This window comes from Mastigoproctus giganteus, chromosome 2, assembly GCF_048544385.1.
Source record: "Mastigoproctus giganteus isolate SK-2022 chromosome 2, ASM4854438v1, whole genome shotgun sequence".
NCBI classification, from domain to species: Eukaryota; Metazoa; Arthropoda; class Arachnida; order Uropygi; family Thelyphonidae; genus Mastigoproctus; species Mastigoproctus giganteus.
In genome coordinates this window covers 194,585,673-194,609,461 of record NC_143576.1, presented here as the reverse complement: position 1 = coordinate 194,609,461, position 23,789 = coordinate 194,585,673, and the positions used below count along the sequence as shown (strand labels likewise).

The following is a 23,789-nucleotide window of genomic DNA, read 5'->3' as shown; positions in this document are numbered from 1 at the left end:
CTATATCAGCACGGATAGTATTGATTCATAATGTAATCATTGCCTAGTTCATGGTACCAAACACAAGCAATGATTTCATGCTTTGGCAGCAGATTTGCAAGAATTTTTTATTATGTAATGTTCTAGCAGTGGTCTGTGGGGTTTAAATCTGAGATATTTCCTGTCCATGATGAGCATGTATATAGGAGTTATGCACAAGATAAAACAGTACAGTAATTGGCATAAATTATCATTACAGGAAACTGCATAAAATGTTTGTATTTATATTACCTGCAGTGAGGCAGAGTCATGATGGAAAATAGTATTCTATTTATTGAAAATGTCTGATAACAAGCAGAGTCTTCTTTAAAATTGTTTTATAGCAATCATCATTCACAGTACCATTTTATCATTTATAAAGTGTATTATGCATCACCAAATCATCCAGCTCAATAGAAACTTCACTGTTGATTCAGTGTAGTCAGGTGATGAGATTTGCTGGGTCTTTAGTGGTTGCCATCTGATTCATGAAGGTTTTGAGAAATTCAAAGGTCAGCTGGATAGCTGACCTTTGAATTTCCTCATGCTTTTGGCTTCGACCATCAATGGAGACAACTTATTCCAGTAATTAGCAACTCATTGGCTAAGAGAATTTCCTGCAGTCCAGTCTAAACCACCCATAATTTTCATTTATGGCCCCTAGTTCTGGAATCATAACTGAAAATTTTGCCCTAGCTTATTTTACTTTCTCCTCTTAGAGTCTTATAGATTTGAATTAGATCCCCTTCTAAGTTATCAAACTGCGTAGCGTTCACACAGTCAAAGATATATTTGCCCCTTTTTTTGCTGATCACACCAGGCAAACTACTCATCTTTAGATCCTTTCAGTAAGCTCATTTTTGAATACTTGGAATACTGTTATAAGTTGTTTTAGGGTGGTTATTCCTTAAGTATAAGACCTTACATTTTGGAAGATCATTGCTTGTCACTGATCATTATTACGCTTCCACTGACTTACTCAAGTGAGTAATTTTTCAGAGTAAGCACTTTGAAAGATAGAACTGTGACAAATATCACGATTCCATCTTTCTGTTTTAAGTGAACACTGCAGTGATTCATGGTGATAGCCACAAATTGGGAGAGCAGTGCCACTATATATTAGAATCTGTTTTTTAGGCTACTGCAGTTATTTTACTCTGCATAATCAGAGTAAATACTCCTTTTTAAAGAAAGGGGTGTAACCTTTAATTTTTTTCTTTTTTTTTTTAAATTTATTTTTTTGTAATCAAACTAAATATCTCTACGATAAGATGAAGTGAATCAGTAAGAGAGGGGCTAGTAGTTAACCTAAGCACTTTTATACAAAGTTTAGTCTATAAAAATCTGTAGTGAGGCTGAGGCTAGCTAATACTTCATTGTGTTTTAGTGTCAGGTTTGTGTATTTTGTATTTTTTTATTAATTTTTATGCTTTTTATTTTTAGTATGATTTGAAGCTGATGTGTGATAATGCCATGACCTACAATAGACCTGACACTGTCTACTATAAGGCAGCAAGAAGAATGTGGCATGTGGGACAAAAACTTCTTAGCAGAGTAAGTAATTGCTTATGTTCAGTTTATCAGCTCATTGTTTGTATGTACAGGGATGTCATTGTTTGTATGTACAGGGATGTGAAATACATTTCCTAGATAAAAATGTGGAAATGACTATACCTAATATGGTGTACCCTAGCTGTTTTTATTTAAATCACACATTTTAGTTATGCAAGATTGAATACAAAAGTAAACCCAAAATGATATCATGCCTTCTGGTTTTTTATAAGTTTGTCTTTTTTTTTTTTGTCAAGCGTGTACTATTTTTCAGGCATGCCGTTTTTTTTTTTGTTTTTTTTTTATCTGCCAAATTTAACAATATGTACTTAGAAGCTAAGATTGAGTGGCTTTTTATGTTCAGTTTAGTTTCAGTATAGTAATGACAATACATGGTTCTGCATAAACTGTTCAGTCAATTTTTTTGGGAATAAAGAATTCATTCTTTTAATATTGCCTTGGTATTTGTTATCAGTATTTTGCATGTTTGTGAAGGAAATGTGCCCACATTTCATGTCAGTATTTAATGCAAAATATTTTTAGTGATACTTCAAAAACACAGGGCCAGGTAAAAAAAGTAAGTATTATTTGTAAGATTTTTGGGATGTACATGCAACTGAATTCTGTATTTTGAGTTCAGAAAAAGGAAATAGATTTACATTTTGAAGGTTGTCCAGTGTGACATAACAGAAAATATATTCTGCAAAAAGGATAGGTGAATAGGTCCAGGGAGCAAGAATATTTGCTGTGCTATCATGGCAGTGTTAGGTGAATTGGAAAACTGCTAACTTTAGGGGAAGAAATACACAGACTAATAAAGTAACAATAACTGTAGACTGAGTGAAAGTGATTCTGGCATTGCTTCTACTGAATCATGCAGCAGCCTGGTAAAGCAAAGTACTGGGGATTTCAAGGCCTGTTTTGGGTCATCATCATGGAACAAGGAAATACATGGGCTGTGTTTGGATAACTAACAATAAGAAAAGGTGTATGTATACTTGCATATTCACCAATGTTAGGACCATAGAAAATAAATTTGAATTTGAAATGCTGATCAAGTTATCAAATGCAGACATTGTGGGAATATCAAAGACGTGGTGTCACTCAGATATAAGGGTTGCAGAATTTGAGTATGGGTAGTACAATGTATACAGAAAGGACAGAGCAGCAGGGGGGGGGGGGGTTATGCTCTTAGTTAAGAAGAACAAAATCTAAGGCAGTGCATCCAGTTGACATGGGTGGCAAGTGCAATGTTGAGTCAGTCTGGTGTGACATAAGCACTGGGAAAACGAAAATGAGAGTAGGAGTGTGTTATAGGCCTAATGTCGGTAATGTGTATAACAAAGAGCTATACAAGTAAATAGAATGAATCAGGAAATCAATATCTTATAATGGGAGGATTTTAACTTTCCAGATATTGACTGGAACTTATGGGTTGCTCACTCACATGTTACAAGACTTTTGTGGATTTATTGGATGCCTGCTTTCTACAGCAGGCATCCAATTATTTAGAGAAGTGACAAGAGAGAGAGAGCAATACTCTTGATCTGATTATCAGCAGTGATTCTTCCTATATTAAGGATCTGCAGATAAAAGAACCACTATGTGGCAGTGATTACAGTGTATTGATGTGGAATTTGTTTAAAGATGTAACTACCATCAAGGGTAAAGGGAAGGGTTTTTGCTTTCTTAGAGGAGGCTGCATTGGTCTCAGACAGTTTTTAAATTGTGTACCGTGTAACTAACTAATAATGTTATCAAAAACAAATTCTAAATGGGAAGCATTCAGGGAAATAATCAAAGAAGCTACTAGTGTTTTCATGGCAATTAAGAAATACTGTTCAATGCTTATACCTAAATGGATGCTAGGTGAACTATTGAAACATGTGGCAGAGAAGAAAAATGCATGGGATGCGTATAAATTATCAGGCGACACAGAAGCTTATGATAGATATAAGCTAGTCTGTAATAAAGTTAGAAAGGTATGTGAAAGCAGATTACGAGAAATCTTTGGCAAAGTATACAAAAAAAAAAATAGCAAGACTTCTTTATTAATGTAAAAACTAAAAGGAAGGGGATGAATCAAATTGGTCCCCTTGATATCAGCGGTTTGACTGTGATGATCCTGCTCAGATTACTAACAAACTAAATGAGTATTTTGCATCTACATCCACATGTGAGGAATTTTTTGGGGAGGGCGATTCCAGAAGTTTTATCAAACTCTTAACAGGGTGCTGAATGGTTTTGTGATATCTCAGAGAAAAGGGTAGAGAGATTATTGAAGTTAAACATAAAAAAGGCATCTATCCAATCAAATAAAGGGAGGCAGCAAAACCCTTAGCCATAATTATGAGAACATTCTTTAAATTTAGGGGAAGTGCCTATGTACTGCAGATTGCGAATGTATCCCCAATTCACAAAGGGGGATCAAAGGCATCTATCTACAGATCTGTTATGTTAACTTCTGTTCCAGGGAAAATTGTAGCCAGTGGTTTATAGTAGTAGTAATCGTAATAGTAGAGGCATGTGATACAAGGAAGCAAGCTTATGTAGCATCAGCCAAAAAAAAATTCACACATCCATTCCCTCTAAACATTTATCCAATTCCGCCTTGAATTTATTTAAGCTATCAACTTCCACGACAACAGACGGAAGTTTGTTCCAGCAATCAACTACTCGCTGTCTAAAGGCAAATTTCTGCACATCTATTCTACAACTGTCTTTCCTCAATTTGAATTTATGGCCAGTCAGGTTAGTAATCTGAGCAAGAGGAAGAATCCCATCAGAATTGAGCCTGTTCAACCCCTCAAAACCTTATACACCTCAATCAGATCACCTCGCAGGCGCCTAGTCTCCAGACACTGCAATTTGCAGAACTTAAGCCTTTCTTGGTAAGACCACCCCTTCGTTCTCTTCACCAATCTTGTTGCCTTTCTATGTACTCGCTCAAGCAACTCAGGATTTACTAAATCCTTTGAGTAAATCCTCTGCTTGCAGAGGATTTACTTGTTGTAGAACAATGGTGGGGTATTAGTAACCCTGGATATAAATGCCATGTGCAAGTCCTGAAATGCTGCTCAGAGTATACTGCAGGTGTTTACACTGCACAGAGGAAATACCACCCCTCTGTGTTACCAGGCAATACTAGGTGGTAGATGACTATCAACCAGCGGAATACCACTACTTTTCTTATTGGAGACTTGAAGTGGTGAAACCCATGTTTAGTCTCCAGAGAAAAGCTCCACCAAACCCCCTTCTCTTCAAGTCTCTTCCATCAAGCAGTTTGATTGGTGTCTTTTGAGATTATGGTGGCATCATGGCAAAATCCATTCTTCCTAACATTTCAAGTGTACAACTCTAAAACAGCATTCGCAGGCCAGCCACTAGGTAGTCTACTGGACCAAATCTTTTGACAACTCTCTAGGATGCATCTAAATCAGATAATGTATAATCTTGCTGCCTCTAGTATACCAGACAGTTATTGGAGAGAGTCTGAGTAGTGTGTATGCCATAGCAAAAAAATTTAATTACTTTTTACATCACCCCCCTCTACTTTTCTGTACTGCTGAATACATCATGAATAGTCAAACTAAAAGAACAAACAACTGTGAAAAGATCTAAACCTCCCAAAACTTTCATTTATTTCATGAATCTATGTAATCTCATTAGTGATGTCCATTTCCACCTGCAGTCTGTCATACCCCACTTACTTTTTCAGACAGAATCCCAAGTATCGGTTACTTCAACCACTGCTCATCTGAGCTGTCCTAATTATTCATTGTATGATTCCTTTCACTTTGAAGGTGGTACTGTTTCATTTGTCTGCTCTGATATTTTGAAATCTCCTCTTTTTGATCTTCTCTGGCTTAAAATCTCTCTCTACTCCATTCTGTTAAATTCATCAGCAGCTTCTATTGAACTGGAGAAATCCAACTTTCTCCAGTTCAACTTTCCTAATAGTGAGGTAATTTTCCTTGGTGATTTTAATGTTTGGAACTCCAGCAGCTTCAGTTTTCTAGTTGCACAGACCCAGCTGGTTGAGATTCTTAGGCTTTTGCAATTACTAAATATACAGATTGTTCATTTACCTACCAGAATACCAGACAATTCTAACTGCACACCCAATCCTTCAACCAACACAGTCAAGATGAGTGGTGCTTTCTGTCATGGCTATTCTCAGTCTCACGTTGGTTTGGGATTACAAGAATTTGATGATCTGCAAGATTTAAATTGTTTGGATTGCTGGTTTTAAATCTTCTGATGTTAGTGTTTTCTCAAGTTATGTCAATGAAATTATTCTTGTAGAGATGAAATCCTTTATTTTGCACTCCACCTTGTTAAACTCTTGTTCTTTATCTAAACCTTGGTTTTCTGGTGAGTATGCTAAGACTGCCCAAGGTAAGAATGTTGCATATCCAAATCTCCAGCTTCATTTTCTGCCTGTATTAAACCTTGCAACAATTGTAAAGCAGTTATTAATCAGTCCAAACTGGATTTTGAACAAGATAAGAGTTGAAAACTTGATTCTTGTCCAAACAGTAATCGAGCATTTCAGTTTCTGCTGTCTATTTAGCTGCAACTTTTGCCCTTCTGTATTCTCACCCCTGTTAAAGCCTGATTGTTCTGTTGCCTTTTCAGTTAAAGGTAAAGTTGACTTATTAGCATCCTACCTTTCTTCTAACCCTTGTATTGACTATCTTCATCACCTCCTACACCTCCTACCCCTCCTAGTACATTCCACTCGGTGCCTCCTGTGGTCTTCCTTAAAAAGATGTCAGAATTTTGAACAATCTTTTTTCCAAGAAAGCTCCAGGTCCTGGTGGTATTTCTCCATTTGTCCTCAAAATCTGGGCTCCTGCTCTTACTCCTTTTCTGTTACCTTTTTACACTTTCTTATTCTACTGGTGTTTTTCCTTCTTGGAAATATGCCCGTAGGCATCCAGTTCCTAAGAAGGGTGATGAATCCCTTTCATCCAGGTTGTGTCTCCTTGCACTTATCTCTCCTCTTTCCAAAGTAATGGAGAAATTCATTAAGCATGAACTCCTAAACTGCCTTGAAACTTTCCATCTGATCAGTGATTGCCAATATGGATTCCATCATTGTTAATTTCTTGGTGATATTTTGGCTTCTGTTCTGTTACCTGTCTATGGACAAATTCAATGGAAAAGTTTGGAAAAACCTAAGCAGTCACTCTTGACATTTCTAAGACTTTTGATCGTGTTTGGAAAAAAAATTTTTTTTAACAAGCTTCCATATTATGGATTACTGACTGTTTTTTGCAAATGTGTGTCCAGTTTTCTCTGTGACTGCTGTCTATGATTGATGGTAGATTTTCTAACTTCTCCTCTAATACTGGTGTTTTTCCCAAGGTTCAGTTCTTTCTACCACTCTTTTCCTCTTGTATATTAATGATCCTCTTCCACTGACTGGTAATCCTATCCATAGTTTTGCTGATGTTAGTACATTGAATTCCACCTTTCAATTCGAAAAACCTTGCTTTGTACAAACAACTTCAAATTCTTGAATATCCACCACCAATTCTTTAAATGCTGATCTCCATGGGGCAAAAATAACTTAAATTTCAATCCTTTTAAAACTCAGTCTCCTATCTTATCTCTCACAAAGAGGTGTCTGCAGCTCCCAGCTTAACTTCGATGACACTCAGATTTCTAAACAAGGTTGCATATTTCTATTAAGGATTACCCTGACTTCTAATATATCTCTCTCTCTCTCTGGCATAAGTGCATCCCAATATTGCTTCCTCTACATATAAAAAAACTGGGTTTTCTGTGTCACTCTCGGTGTTACTTTTCTTCTAAACTTCACTCTAAAAAATCTCAAATCCACCCCACCGTGGAGTAATTTCCCCCTCTCTTCCAAACCACTCTGAACATATGCTGCAACCTGTCAACATCCATTTACTGTTCTACTTCAAGCTCATAGAGCCTACTTTTCTTCTTCCCCATTTATCTCTTCAACTTCCATTTTCTGGAACTATTTCCCTTGACATGTATTTCCCGAAAATTACAATTTACAGAAATTCCAGTCTAATGTCAACAAGTATCTTCTTCTGTCTTCCCAACCTTCAACACATATACACAGTTGTGCCCCCATATCCGCTGATTCAGTTACCCATGGTTAACCATGGAAAAAAAACGAAAAAATTTAACACCTACTACTCGCGTGTCTAATACAATGCTTTCCTTTATTTTTTACGTCACGTATGGTTTGGTCACCAACATTATAATGGTTATTTAGAGATTTAACAGATGCACAGTTTTCAAACTTTTGAATAATTTCAAGTTTTTGTTTAATTTGAAAGCACAACTCTTGCGTTTACCCATCATTTTCATGATTTCTAAACAAACAAAAAAAAAAAAAAAAAATTCCGACAACCCTGACAAATAACGAAATGCAACGCACTAAATCAAACTACATTTGGTCTCTTTTTTTTTTCTTTTGAGTGTTAGGTGTGAAGACAGCGGGGGTTGCAAGATAATAGGTACACTAATCTCCCAATGACGACTTATAATGCCGGTTCTTGTCGCTTATTTACGACTTGCAAAATATCTGTTTATACCTGTTCTAGTTATTACTTGAATTTTATGATTTTTGGTTGATTGTTTTTTTTTTTTTTTTTTTTTTTCCCCAAATTTGGAGTCTTAAAGTGTCCCGGTAAATCGTAAATCGAGAGTCTGTTGTACTTTATTATTACCGTATTTAATTTTGGTAATTGTCTTACTGTGTGTTTAATTTATCAATTAAACTTTATTATATGCATGTATGTATGTTCAAGAAAATCACGTTATATATGGGGTCAGCAAGTGTTCTCTTATATCTGCAGTTTCAGCCATCTGCAGTAAGCCTTGGAACGTATCCCCCGTAGATACGGGGGGTCTTACTGTATATACAGGGTGATTCACTACTAGTGCAACAAACTTGCAGGAGGTGTAGGGGGCACAAAGACGAATCGGAATCACATAGCATTGCAGGGTCCGAAATGCCTTCGTCATGCGGTAGAGGACGTTGAATGGGAGGTCGCATGAACAGCGATCCCGCTGGAAGTCAGCATTTGCGAACCGGTTCCCGAGGCAGTAGGATGGACGAGTATTCAAACATTGAACTGGCCGACATGCACCTCGCGTATGGAGCTGCTGACTGTAATGGGTGTGCCGCTCTGCGCTTGTACCAGGAACGTTTCCTGCACAGACGTGCTCCCCATCATACGATTTTCGCACGTGTGCACAGAAGGTTACGTGAGACTGGTTGTTTCACGAGAGGTACCATGAATCGAGAGCGAACGACGAGGATGCCAGACAATGAGGAGAATGTCCTACGTCTTGCAGAAGGCAATCCGAGTAAGAGTACTCAAGCGATAGGCCAACGATTGGGTATTTCCCAGTCCACTGTATGGAGGATACTGTCAACAAACCAAATGAGTTCATACCGTCTGCAATGCGTCCAATCAATGGAGCTTGCGGATTATCCACTCCGGAGGACTTTTGCTACTTGGTTTCTTCAACAGAAATGGTTTGCAAATGCTGACTTCCAGCGGGATCGCTGTTCACGCAACCTCCCGTTCAACGTCCTCTACCGCATGATGAAGGCATTTCGGACCCTGCAATGCTATGTGATTCCGATTCGTCTTTGTGCCCCCCTACACCTCCTGCAAGTTTGTCACACTGGTAGTGAATCACCCTGTGTATATATATATTATTTATTTATTATTATTTTTTTTTTAATTATTGAGCATATTTAAAATATCCTTAACTGATCTCGTAATGTAATTTTGATTGTGCCAAAATTTAATTTTCATTCTTCTTCTCATTATATTACATGTTGTATAATATTTTTTAGGACCAACTTCTTGCATTGAAACGCAGTCTCCCATATATGATGCATTTGTCTAGTGAAGAGCTTGGTTTTGATGTTAGTGATGAAGGAGAAGAAATCCTTGATGGTGAAGAAGTTGTCATAGATCCAGTGTCAGCACTCTCTCCAGAAAACAAAAAATCCAAGTCTAAATCAAGGTGATTGTGTTATTATGGAAATATAGTGATATTTTTGATATGCCTAAACTTGATGTCTTTCACATACATCTGTATTTTGATTAAAATAAAAATGAAATCCTTATTCATAGAAAAAGTGCAGTTTAATATAAATCTACATCTATATTAATTAGCTTGTATATCATGGAATTTTCCATTCGGATATATGCTTTCATACATTCTTTCTTCTTACGCTTTGTAATAATTTTTGCAGAAGCTTTGTACACAGCCCTACATTAATATTCAAACATCTCTCCACTTATCGTCATGTCCTACTCAAGCACCAGGTTTCAGACACAACTGTAAATATGCTCATAGGCCTTTGAGGAGAGACAGTAGTACCACTGTGAATGCAAAGTTCTTCAATTGGTGGAATTAACTAACTTCCATTGTGGAATGATAATAGGCATCAGTTTGTATATGACATTTCAGCAGCACTGAAAATCTCTAAATCAATGATTGGTGATGTGGTCTGCAAATAGAAGTAGACTGGTACCAGACTTCTAAAGCTGATGGGAACATGACAGGAGAGTGATGCAATAAATCATCCACTTGGAATTCAAGTCAACTTTGCAACACACAGGTCCTTAGTGAGATGACTGGGGCACATCTCAGCACAGTGCACTGCAATGAACATAGCATGATATAGTTGCCATTGTTGGAGTGATGTTCTTGAACAACAAGATATGTTGTTCTTGGGCCATTGATCACTGGAAAGCTGTGCTTTGGAGAGACAAGTCACAGTACATGGTCTGCTAGTCATGCCTGGGTATTGTGGATGCCCAGAGAAAGCTAGACTGTAACGTCCTGATAATAAAGTTTGGCAGAGGCAGCATGATGGCCTGGGACATTTTCATTGTTTGACTTTGAACCATTAGTTGTTTTACAAAACCATGACTGCTGAGGTCTACCAAGATGTCTTGGACAATGATTTATTATGTTGTGGCAGCACACTGGGGAAGGCCTATACCTGTATCAGAAGGACAGTTTTCCATGTCATACTGCTTGCATTGTGATGGGCTGGTTTGAGGACATGAACATTAAAAAGTTAGACTTAGACTGGCCAGCACAAAACCCTGACCTCAGTCCAGTAGAGAAACTCTGGAGTGAATTGGATTGCTGGGTGCCTGTGAGGAGAAACTACCCAAAAAAGAGCTGAACTGGTTGCCACTGTGAAGGCTAAATGGTGGAAAATGTCAGGGGACATTTGCAAAAAAAACATTTCCACAGAGACTAGCAGCTGTCATAAAGGCCAAAGATTTCAGCACATTATTTTCCTGTAAATAAAAGTTGTAAATATTCAGGTGTCTAGACATTAATGGTAGGGCAGTGTATATCAGATTGTGATATGGTATGATATTTTTTTTTCATTATATACAGGGTTGTTAAAATTAAAGTATCCTATGTAGAGGGCTCTGGAGCAAATTCTAAGGCTTGTACTGAAGAGAAATTTGGACAACAGGTACAATAAAGAATGCGCTCAGCATTTATTGGGAAAAAAAATTAGTTACAAAATTTGTCACTATATGGCGCTGTGGCAATACAAATTACTTGAACAGTGCTACAATTGTTCAATGTGTCCTCCATTTGGGTCAACAACAGTTTCCATTCGAAGAACAGCATTTTCTACAGCAGAACAGTAAAATGTCAACTGTAACAGCCAGCACATGACGTCTAATGCTCTCCTTCAGATCTGCCAGAGTTTGACATCCTTCCCGATACATCTGGTTCTTCAAAAAAACCTCACAACCAGAAGTCGCATGGGGTTGATGTCCGGTGATTGGGGTGGCCAAGATGTCTGGAAACAACGGCTGATGACCCATTCGTCTGTAAAGTGTTGCCTTAGCAATCTATCTTTGGACACATGGTGGATGTGGGCTGGCACACCATCTTGCGTGAATATGGTATCCTGAAGACACCCACGTTGTTGCAGCTCTGGTATTGCAAAATTTGCCAACATTTCATAATATTGCTGTCCAGTGACAGAATGGGTGCGGGGTCCAGTCAGTGTTACCTGTTCAAAAAAATAATCAAGAAAGACTGCTTTGCTTTTATATAGTACAGTAGAACTGAGTAGTGGCGCTGTGGCAATAACTTATGATTATGCAAATAACTTACGTTATTTGCATAATATGCAAATAACGTAAAATTATTTGCAAATAATTATTTGCAAAGATTATGCAAATAACTTACGTTATTTGCATAATTGTAACTAAGATGGTTACGTGCCATACAGTGACAAATTTTGTAACTAATTTTTTTTCCCAATAAATGGTGAGCGCATTCTTTATTGTGCCTGTTGTCCAAATTTCTCTTCATTAACAAGCCTTAGAACTCACTCCAGAGTCCTCTATATAGGGATACTTTAATTTTAACAACCCTGTACTTTAATTGATACAGATGTGCATGCAGAGCTTGTATGACATTCTTCTAATGATATATTTTTAGCTATTTAGTGTATTTTTAGGCTTGTTATAATATGTGTATTGTCTTCACCATGTCAGTCTGTCTACATGTAATAACTCTGCTCTTAGTGAACTGATTTTCATTAAATTTATATTTGATCTTTTTAAAAAGATTTTCTTAACTATCCCAAATTTTATTAAAATTGGACCAACAGAAATCCATCAATTATTTATTTTTTCATCTGCATGTAATAACTTGACTCCCAGACAATTTCATTCTGCCAAAAAGTTTCTAGTGAGTGTAGGAAATCAATGAATAATTTCTCATGGTCAGCCTGCAAGCTTATCATAGCTTCAATAAATGTTTGCATTTGTGTTCTTTCATTTTGAAATGCAAATATTGTAATAAGAAGTAAATAATAAGGTAGAGTGATGGAAATTTTTGGGTCATTATAGAAAATTTGCTCATGTTTAAAAGTCATTATAATGAATGTAAAATTGCATTAAGTCTATGGAAAATTATCTGGGACCTACCACATATTTCATTATAATGTGATGGAATGTCAAAAGGAGGATTGCTGTAAAGAGCTTTGACTGTATTAGATGCCAGTACAGCACATAAATGGCAACCACCATAACAATAGCTAGGCTTATGCTTACGTGGTTTTAGCATTAGTAGAGGCATGCGACCAAAAAAAAAGAAAGAAAACCCCTTCATTCTTTCCAAATGCCTGTCCAGCTCAACCTTAAATTTATTTAGGCTATCAACTTCCACAACAAAAGATGGAAGCCTGTTCCACCAATCAACCACCCGCTAGCTAAAGGCAAATTTCCGCACATTTATTCTACAACTATCTTTCCTCAATTTGAATCTATGCTTCCTCAGGTTCTTAATCTGATCAAGTGGAAGAATCCCATCAGCATTCAGCTTGCTCAACCCATTCAAGGCCTTATACACCTCAATCGGATCACCTCGCAGGTGCCTACTTTCCAGGTGCTGCAATTTGCAGAACTTAAACCTCTCTTGGTAGGAGCACCCCTTTGTAATCCTCACCAATCTTGTTGCCCTTCTTTGTACTCGTTCTAGCAACTCTATATCCTTCCTAAATTGAGCCTTCCAGACTTGTAAACAGTACTCTAGGTGTGGCCTGACCATTGCCTTGTACAATGGGATAATCACCTCCCTGTCCCTGCTAGCAAAATTCCTATATATCATTGACAAGACTCCATGACCTATAATGGCAACCCAACTGCACTGCTCAGTCAGTGAACTTCATATTTGACTGCACAACTACCCCCATGTCTTTTCCACTTCCCTGAGTGTAGTACCACACAGTTGGTACATTTCTCTTGGGTTATTGCTACCCATATTCAGTACTTTGCATTTGTCAGTGTTAAACTTCAGTTGCCACTTCTTAGCCCATTTGCCCAACTTATGTAGATCCAATTGGAGTAGCATACTGTCTTTACTGTCGATTACAACCCCGCCAACCTTTGTATCATCTGCCAACTTGGACATTAATCCTGATATAGCTTCATCAATATCATAGATGAATACACAAAACAACAATGGGCCCAGCGCCGAACCCTGGGGAATTCCACTAATAACATTTGTCCACGAAGAGCAATGTCCATTGATTTCCACTCTCTGTCGTCTTCCACTCAACCATCCTTTTATCAATTGTTGCAACTTACTCTTAATGCCATACCTCTCCAATTTGTACAGCAGTGTTCCATCTGCAACAGTATCAAAAGCTTTCCTGAAATCCAAGTAGATGATATCAAAATTATTTTTGACATTCAGTTCCTTTGTAACCACATCATAGTATCCAATCAAATTGGTCAGACAAGACCTCCCTTGAACAAACCCATGCTGTGTCTTAACTATTACTGTAGTCTTGTCTAGATGATCCTGCAATGCTTCTTTAACCAGTGACTCCATTATTTTCCCCGGAACACAAGTTAAACTAATAGGTCTATAGTTACTTGTGTCACCTTTTGAAACCCCTTTGTGAATTGGTGATACATTTGCACACCTCTGGGTCCACAGGGACCTCCCCTGAGTCCAAGGAAGCTCTCATAATTATGGCTAAGGGTTTGCTTACTTCCTTTGCTGTCTCCTTTAATATAACTGGATAGATCCCGTCCACCCCAGTGCCTTCCTTATGTTTAACTTCAACACTTTCTCCTCCACTTTGCTCTCAGTTATTACAAAATCATTTAGCTCCCTGTTAGAGTTTGATAAACTTCTGGCATTCCCCTCATTGAATAACTCATGTGTGAATGTAGATGCAAAATACTCATTCAGTTTATCAGCTACCTGAACATGATCATCAATAGTCAACCCATCTGTGTTAAGTTGTCCAATCTGATTCATCCCTTTCCTTCTAGAGTTTACATAAGTAAAGAACTCTTTGCATCCTTTGCCAAAGATTTCTCGTAATCTGCTTTCACCTGCCTAACCTCCTTTGTGGCTTTATTACAGGCAAGCTTATATCTGCCTACGCTTCTCTATCACCTGATACTTTATATGCATCCCATACATTTTTCTTCTCTGCCAAGAGCCTCATTAATTCATCTGACGTCCATTTAGTCCTGAACCTTGAACAGTATTTCTTAGTTGGAATGAAAAGCCTAGTAGCCTCCAAGATGAAGTCCTTGACGGATTCCCATTTATTGATTTCCAAAAATGTTGTCTTTCGCTACGAATATACTGGCTATGTTCGGGAGCACATACTTATGCGAGCAACTGTTTTCTTCGATAAAAAATAAAACTCCAGAAAGGTCAAGATTAACCGATCACCATCTATCCTCAGTTTTAAAGATTACATCAGCTCAAGACATTCAACCAAATTTTGATGATGTGCTTTGTGGAAAACGATGTCAAGTGTCCTCTAAAAAATATAATAATAAATTGTGATTTTATTGTTTATTTTTTATTAAATATTGTATAGTATTTTTAATTTAAAAACTAACATAGGATACAAAACAGGTTATCTCTATACTGAATACAGTAATTCTAAAAATTGTATTTTGTTTATTTTTTGAGTATTGAAGGCATGTGGCCTTCAGCCTAACAAAATAGCTTATATGGCCCATGGTGCAAAATGAGTTTGACATGCCTGGTGTACAACATTATCACCTTTTGTGCCTTTAAAAGATATCTGCTCTACAACGTCATCAACTTTTGCCCCTGGCAGACAAGAGTATTTTGGACAAGAGTATGAAATATCAGTCAGTAACGAGTTTTATTGTTTACAGGAAAAACTGGTGAAGTATTACCTTTCAGCTGACACTTAATTGCTTTTCTTCTAACACCAGCACTTTTCCTCTATAATATGAGCTAGCCCTATTTCTTGTGGAATGAATGGGCAGGTAGCAATGGTGGCAAGCAGCATGATTCCATTGTTGATAAAGCAGTGACCTAATTGGAAATCCTTATTGTAGGAAAGCATAAATCATGTGTTGCAATCATACATAATTGCGTACACAGAAACAGCCAACTTTATATCAAAACTAAAATTTAACTGAACAGATATGCATGACAGACAACTCATGTGAGGCTATGGACATATATGCAGCATCCACATAGCCACTTATCATTACTTCTCTATTTTTTTATTAGAATATTAAGTTGACTCTTGATCTAGATTAAGTTGACATACGATCTAGAATATTAAGTATAAATAATTATATTCATAACTACAGCTGTTTAGTTTTAAAGAAGAATGGAAATAACACATCTCTAGTTTATATATTCTAATTAAACAGTTTATAACATGGTTATAAATAGGGTTTTTTTTATATTTTAATTATGGTAATAGCCTTGCGGATACATTAGTATTCCATAAAAGGTTGTTTTGAATTATAAGGTAAAATGGAGGAGTCAGAGATGCAGTCTATATGTATATACACATATATAGTGTATGCTGCTTATTGTAATTATGGATAATGTTATCACTTTTATGAAGTCCCAATCAGACATATACTAATTATAGAAAAAATTACCTTTATTGTAATCACTTTTTTTTTTCTTTATCACAGTTTATGCAGTGGAAGTGATTAAGTAACATTCTAATTTGTTATTGAATTCCAAATCTTGCATGTATGCTTACTGCTGTTGTTTCATACAGAATTTATGGTGTTGTTACTCTATGGAAGAAAGTACTGTATCTGTGCTATTACAAATCTGACTGTTTTACAGAGAGCATTAACCCCTTTCTAATTCTTGACTTTAATATTTTCTTCATTTTTTTTTAATGGTTTGTATGGATTTCCTGAAACACTGACAGGTTCATTTTTATTCAATAACTTTCTTGAAGAAATAGCAGTCAGCCAAATTGAAGTATCTTTGAAGTATATTGCTTTATTTTAATATTTTCTTTCTGCCCTTCCACCTTTTTTATGTACACATTTCTGCTCTGCATCAATAAAAAAAAACACCAAACAGCTGCATTCCTGTTTCATCAGTTATAGAGAATTTGTTATCAATTAAGTTGTTTCGAAGTGATCACAATAAGTGGTGTCCACTGTGTGTGTGTATTATTAATTTTTTTTTTTTTTTAACAAAAACTGCTCTGGACACTATCATCATCACTTTGAAGTGCACATTTTCTTATGCCTATTTGTTTGCAAATATTTGCTCATATCTCTTAACCCCATACTTCAAACTCCACATGTATCACATCTTCCTACAGTACACAAAGCAAACATGTTCTTTTTGTTTTTTACATTTCATAATACATTCAAAATCTTATATGTGTATTCTTTGCATCTTACTGTAGGACCTGTTAAATCAAATTTATCTTCACACCACACATACAAAATAAAAATGTTTTAATGGTACCAGAGCTTGTTGCTCATACCCATATATGTGCATTTTGTTTGTATAAGTGTGTGTGGTCTCCTAAATAATCCATGAGGGGGACCTATTTGCTTCAATTGAGATCTGATAAATACAGCTCTGATGAAAAGTACTTTAGGAATTTCTCCAGTTCTTGAAAAAGAATCGAACCCAGACCTCTAAATAAGAATCAAGCTGAAACAGCAATGCTTCAGCTTGATTAGGATGTTATATAGGACTACATATCTAACACAGTGAAACTTGCACCCTGTGGTATGTAACATCATTTCATGCATTCCATTTATTTTACACAATGTAGAATAGCACTCCTAGCTGCCAATTCATTAGCCAAAGATGGAGTAAAATTAAGCAGAAATTTACAGAATTTAAAAAAAACTCCGAACTGTTATCTTTTTCACACAAAAAAAAAAAAAAAAAAAAAAAAGAGAGACATTTTTAAAATAGTGAGCATGAAAATGGCATAAAAAGAGAATCTCCATCATAAACCTGGTGATTGACACCTATACAAAAGCTGTAGATATTTGTGTGATATTATTTTCCAGTATATTTTTATCACTTTTAATTATTATATGCTTTATTGATTTATGTGTATTTTATAAGTTTTACTACTTTATGGTGTTAAATGTTTTGTGGTGTTTGGCATTACAAGAAAGCAAAATGGGGTGACCTATGAGATTTCTTTTCTTCTTTACCTTGGTTGGATTATTGTTTCAAAACTTCTGATGTCAATGTTTGCTCAGATCGTGTCAGTGAAATTATTCTTGTAGGAATGGAATCCTTTATTTCACACCCCATTTTAAAATCTCGTCCTTTATCTAAACCTTGGTTTTCCAATAAATGTGCTAAGGCTGTTCAAGAGAAGAACGTTGCATATTGTAATTGGCTTGTTTCCAATTCTTCAGTTTCATTTTTTGCCTACACCAAAGCTCTCAACAATTGTAATGCAGTTATTAATCAGTCCAAAATAGATTTTGAACTGTCTAAGAGTAGAAAACTTGCTTCTTGCCCTAATGGTAGCTGAGCATTCTGGTTTCTTGCCAAAGCTATTGGCCACAACTTTTGCCCATCTTTGCTCCCACCTCTGTCAAAACCAGATGGTTCTGTTGCCACTTCAGCCAAGGATCACTTCAACCCATGTATTAATGATCTTGGTAAAACACCTCCCACCATTCCCAACACACTCCATTCAATGCCTCCTGTGGTCTTCCATCAAAAGGATGCCAGAAGGATTTTGACGAATCTTGATGACAAGAAAGCTCCAGGTCCTGATGGTATTTCTCCACTTGTTCTCAAAACCTGTGCTCCTGAACTTACTCCTGTTCTTTGCCGCCTTTTTTTCACTTTCTTATTCCAAAGGTGTTTTTTCTTCTGCTTGGAAATTTGCTCATATCCAGCCAGTTCTTAAAAAGGGTGACAAATCTCTCCCATCCAATTATCGTCCCATTGCAATTACTTCTACTGTTTCTAAAGTAATGGAGAAATCAATTAACTGCCAACCCTTAAACTACCTAGAAACCTTCTGTCTGATCAATGATCGCCAGTGTGAATTCTGTCAGTGTTATCCACTGGTGATATTCTGGCTTATGTTACCCATTTATGGACAAATTCAATGGAAAAGTTCGGTGAAACACAAGTAGTTGCTCTTGACATCTCAAAGGCTTTCGATCGTGTTTGGCATAAAGGTCTTCTAAACAAGCTTCCATCTTATAGTTTGCCAACTGTTTTTTGTAATTGGTTATCTAGTTTTCTCTCTGATCACTCACCGAGGGTGATGGTAGATGGCTCTCTGTCTTCTAACTTCTCCACTAACGCTGGAGAAGAAACCACAAGGTTCAGTTCTTTCCCCACTCTTTTCCTCTTGTGTATTAATGACCTTCTTCCATTGACTGGAAATCCTGTCCATAGTTTTCCCCGATGATAGCACATTGCATTCCACTTTCCATTTTGAGAAACCTTGCCCTGCCAAATCAGCTTCAACTTCTCGAATATCTGCTACCAATTCCTTAAATGCTGATCTCCAGGTAATTCTCCAGTGGGCAAAGACAACTTAGTTTGATTTCAATCCTTCTAAAACTCAGTCTTGTCTTATATCTCGCAAAAAGGATTCTTCTGCTCCTATGCTTACCTTTGATGACACTCCAATTTCTAGGCAAGTTGATACAGTCAGTCCTCGTATAACACGTGTTTACATTACACGAATTCGATCATACACGATTTATAAATAGGGGAACGATATCTTATATAACACGAACAGAATTCGCTTATGCACGATTTGCCTTTGTGTTTACAAGAAATGGCAGTCGAACGCGGAATCACCCCAACTGAACGCAACACAATAGGAATGAAGAGAAGATTCTGAAAATGTATTTATGTGTTTTATATCAGTGAAGGGGAAACACATTTCACCATAATAACGTAAAAACCAACACGATTCCAGCTATAGGTATAATCACAAATGCAATTAGATCGAGTTTACTACCAGTTTATAACAGATTCCACTAGCAGAAACGCAACATGAAATTGTTTTTATTGTTTTATGGTAGTAACCCCTAGAAATGTGCTTGAGTAAAATGTGAGGTGTTAATAATGTATCTCTGCCTTTACGGTGTTGTTTATTCAGTTGCTACACACGCGCAGCTTTGTTTATGTGTATCAAGCGTGCCTCCTCCTTTCGTAATTGTGCTTTATTCCCTAAAAATGAGTAAAATACTTAAAAGGTGTGAAAAGGAAGCGTCCTGGTGAAGACACTGCAGATTCACAGAGAAAAAGAAAAGCATATCGATAAACAGAGGCGGACTGGGTCAAAAATTCTTACCCGGGAAAATTTATAGTGGCCCCATACAACGGTTTATGGCCAAAATCACACCAGCCTCCGGCCCACCATGGTTTCCCTGGTAAGGCTTATGGCCAGTCCACCTCTGTCGATAGAGAAAAAATATGAAATTGTGAAACGCTTTGAGCGAAATGAAAGACCATGTGATATTGCACATGCTACAGACCTAAATGAGGCAACGCCGAGAATTACAAAGAATGCAGAGAAAATAAAAACTTTCATAGCAGGAAATTCAAAGTGTAATGAAAATCCATTACATTAAGACACAAAGCATTGGAAGAGATGGAACGGCTCTCATCTGATTGGATAAAAAATCAAACAAAAAACAAGTTTGCTTACGATAGAAGCAAAAGCATTAGCAATATTTTATTACGTAATAAAAACTTATGCATTTTATTACGACTATTTATTGTGTTTGGTAATGTTTTGGTTACAAATGTGTGTTCAATCTTGGGTGGCCAGCACCTAACCCTGTTTTTCCCATAGGGCCTGTTGTTTATATTGCACGATTTTGCATTGCACGAGGGTTTCTAGGAACACAACTATCGTGCTATACGAGGACTGACTGTATATCTCTTTTGGGGATTACCCTGACTTCTAACCTTCCTTCGCACAAGGACATTACAAATATTGCTTCCTCTGCATCTAAAAAACTTGGTTTTCTCTTTTGCTCTCAGTGTTACTTTTCTTCCAAACAGCTGTTCACTCTGTACAAATCGCAAATCTGCCCTACCATGGAATATTGTTCCCACATCTGGGGCTGTGCCCCCAAAACCCCTCTGAGGCTTCTAGATTCCATTCAGAAGAGGGCAGTTAGGTTAATTAATGACTCCTCTCTAACAGAGTCTCTCCACTCGCTGTCTCATAGATGTACTGTTTCTGCTGCATGCCTCTTCTACAAATATTTCCATGGGCACTGTTCTTCTGAATTGGCTTCTATTATTCCCGCTCTCTCTTTCAAAACAGTCCGAACACGTGCCGCCACCAGCCAACATCCATTTACTGTCCAACTTCAAACTCACAGAACCAACTTTTTATCTTCCTCGTTTATTCATTCAACTGCTGTTTTCTGAAACAACCTTCCTTCGTACATATTTCCTGAAAATTACAGTCTACAGAAGTTCAAGTTTAATGTCAACAAATACCTTATTTCGTCTTCTCAACCTCCAACCCAAGCACTGTATCAAGTACTATAGGTTCTAATACCTCTCTTGTTTGGGGTTTTCATAATAGAAAAAAAAAAAAAAAAAAAAAAAATGAACAGTTTTAGTTAGCTGTTCTTATTAATTGTGAAGTTTCAAAAATTTTGCAATCTTCTTTACTTTGTTTCATTTTTTATTATATTTATTTTTTTGTTTAGTAATTGGAATCAAAATCAGAATGATGTTGATTCTCAAGATGATGATATGACTCCTGAAGAAATATTAGCACAAGCTCAAAAGGCTGCTAAAGCTGCTGCTCATCGTCTCACATTACGTCGCCCAAACAGTAAGGTATGATTTAGTTCATATGCCTCCCATTTCCTTTCATAAATTAACTTCTTAATTACAAAAATTGAAGAAAAAATTTCACTTATTGTATGGGGTGTCTATAAATTACTCACCTGATTATGACAGTGAATTAAAATTTTAATTTTAATTCACCTCAATTAAAATTTTATTGCAATAGGTATTGTAAAACGGTTTTCTGCACTAATTCAAAGAATTTCTTATCACAATTTCTTTATGTACACAAATTAGAATCATTAATGTATATACAGGCAACCCCCGTATAACACAATACTTCTACAACACATTTTCACTCTAACACGATTGATAAATTTGTGCAATCCTCTCACAACGCAATACTTATATAACATGGTTAGAGAATTGCAGCAAACCTCACATAACACAGTATTGGTGCCTCTGTAGCCAGGTGGGAAGGAGCAGCAATGCGTAGCACACGTTTCTTAATTAGACCGGGGTTCAAGCCCATCACCACCAAATATGGAAGATGCGGAAAGGTCAGGGAATGACCACTGCATATTCCCGGAGCAATATGGCCTTAATTGCTAATGCTGCTAAAAACCAAATAACAACAACAACACAGTATTTTTGAGGTTTTGTGCAGCGATTATGTTGGATGTAATTTTTCAACATTTCTATTATTTTTTGTGGATCCCTGCTGTTGACTTGCTAGTTGTTATGTAAAAAATAATAATAATAATATTGGGAAACCCCCATATTTTATTTTGTTGGGAAATCCCTATGTTACATTCTGTGCTACTGAACTTGTGCTTTTTTGAGACCATAACAAATTGTGACTTCGAAGGATGCAGTTTGTGGCTTTTAAGGTTATTTTGGTTTTTATTTGATCGTTCTTAAATTTTTCTGGGTACATATTACTAAACTTTGTTCTTAAGAACCGTATTGGAATAACTTCTTTGTTGTGAATTAAATCTCAGCCTAAATTATGCCTAAGGAAAGTACAAAAAAAAAAGTTCCGCTCAAAAGAAACTATTTCTCCAAAATCAAAGCTACAAATTTTGGATCATCTTAAAAAAAAGGGGAAAGGTATCAGGTTGCAAAAAGTTTAAATTTAAATGAAGTAATCAATTCAGGCGATGATAGCGCAGATGAAAATTCTGAAGTTCCAAACTTTACACTAAACAGCATATGGGAAGGCAATAAACTTAGCCAAGCAATTAGAATCTTATTTTTTGAATGCAGATCATTTGACTGAAAGGAGCACAAAGTTCAAAAGGGAGCTTCAAAAATGTTTAGCCCCTACCATGAAATTTATAAATATCTATCGAGCAAACAAACCCAGATTGCTGATTTTTAAAGAGAGAAGAAGATACACTAAATCTAGATGCTGCAGAAGAAGATTCAGAAGGAGCAACAGAGAAAACATTCTCATTTGATTGGGCTTAGCAGCGATGAAGAGGAAGGAAATTAAATGAACATATATTATCTGACATATATGTATCACATTGTGTGAGTTGTTTGTTCAGTTATTACTGTTTTTAATAAAAATTAAGTGCTCCGATAGTTATTTTAAAAAAAAAAAAAAAGTGTATTTTTGTTAGCTTTTGGAACATAATCCCCATTTTTGTACTGGTTCTTAGTCCTGTATAACGATTATTTAAACTACAGTTTCACACCACACAAGTGGGTGTGAAACTTTTATAGGAACCTAACTACCGTGTTATACATGGGTTACCTGCAATCAAATTAACAATATAATAATTGAAATAATTACTTTTAAATAAGCCTGTATGCAAATCTCTTAATGACAGTAACAGCAAAATGTTCAATTGTAACAATAATGATTGTAATTATAATGCATTAAAATACTTTTATGTCTATATAACTTAAATTATACACATTGTACATAATAGACATTCAAATTTATAAAAAGTAAGTTAACCTTTAAGAGAACTACAATTTAAACCACTGTTACACTGATGTAATTACTCTTATGAACAGCATCACCTTCTGAAACCTCTGCCATTTCCTTGTGTATATGCACTACCTGACTATTGAAACAAATGTAACCAAGTTATTGTATTTAAATTATATTTCTGTTATGAATAAATATTCAGATACCGCCGGTCACAGAATTTAAAAAATAAAAGTAAAAGAGTACATAGATATTAATAGACTCATTTTAAATTATCTCGGCCCCCTTGCACCTACAACAGAAGAAGCTTTGTCTGTGACTGACCTTAAAAGAAAATAGAGAAATGTTAACCTTTTTTTTTATTATTATTTTAAGATTTTCCCTTTTTCCATGGTTTTAGCCCTAATAGTACCATGTTAAATAAACCACTCCTTATATAACTAGGCAGTTGTTATTACATCATTTAGTTTACATCATCACCATCATTACTTGAAAAAATAGGTGAGTTATGCTCTAAAACTGCTACATTTAAAATTTACTTCTTAATTCATTTTCAAGGATCGCATCTATAATTATGATATGGAAAATCATCATTCACTTAACATTTCATTTAACAACTTGTTTTTGTGGAAATTAACCCCATCATTAAGTGAGGTATACCTCACTTAATTCAGGATTCAGGAGGAAT

At 36.2% G+C, this 23,789-nt stretch overlaps 1 protein-coding gene across 4 annotated transcripts in view; it reads left to right on the top strand.

Annotated features, from left to right (window-relative positions):
- Positions 1–23,789, top strand: part of Brd7-9 (Bromodomain containing 7/9) — a 143,040-nt gene that overhangs the window by 76,148 nt on the left and 43,103 nt on the right. For all 4 annotated transcript variants that reach the window (XM_090368880.1, XM_090368879.1, XM_090368878.1 and 1 more), the window contains exons 5-7: positions 1,462–1,572; positions 9,428–9,600; positions 21,081–21,213. In XM_090368880.1, coding sequence (XP_090225006.1) covers positions 1,462–1,572; positions 9,428–9,600; positions 21,081–21,213 — 417 coding nt within the window. The remainder of the gene's footprint in view (positions 1–1,461; positions 1,573–9,427; positions 9,601–21,080; positions 21,214–23,789) is intronic.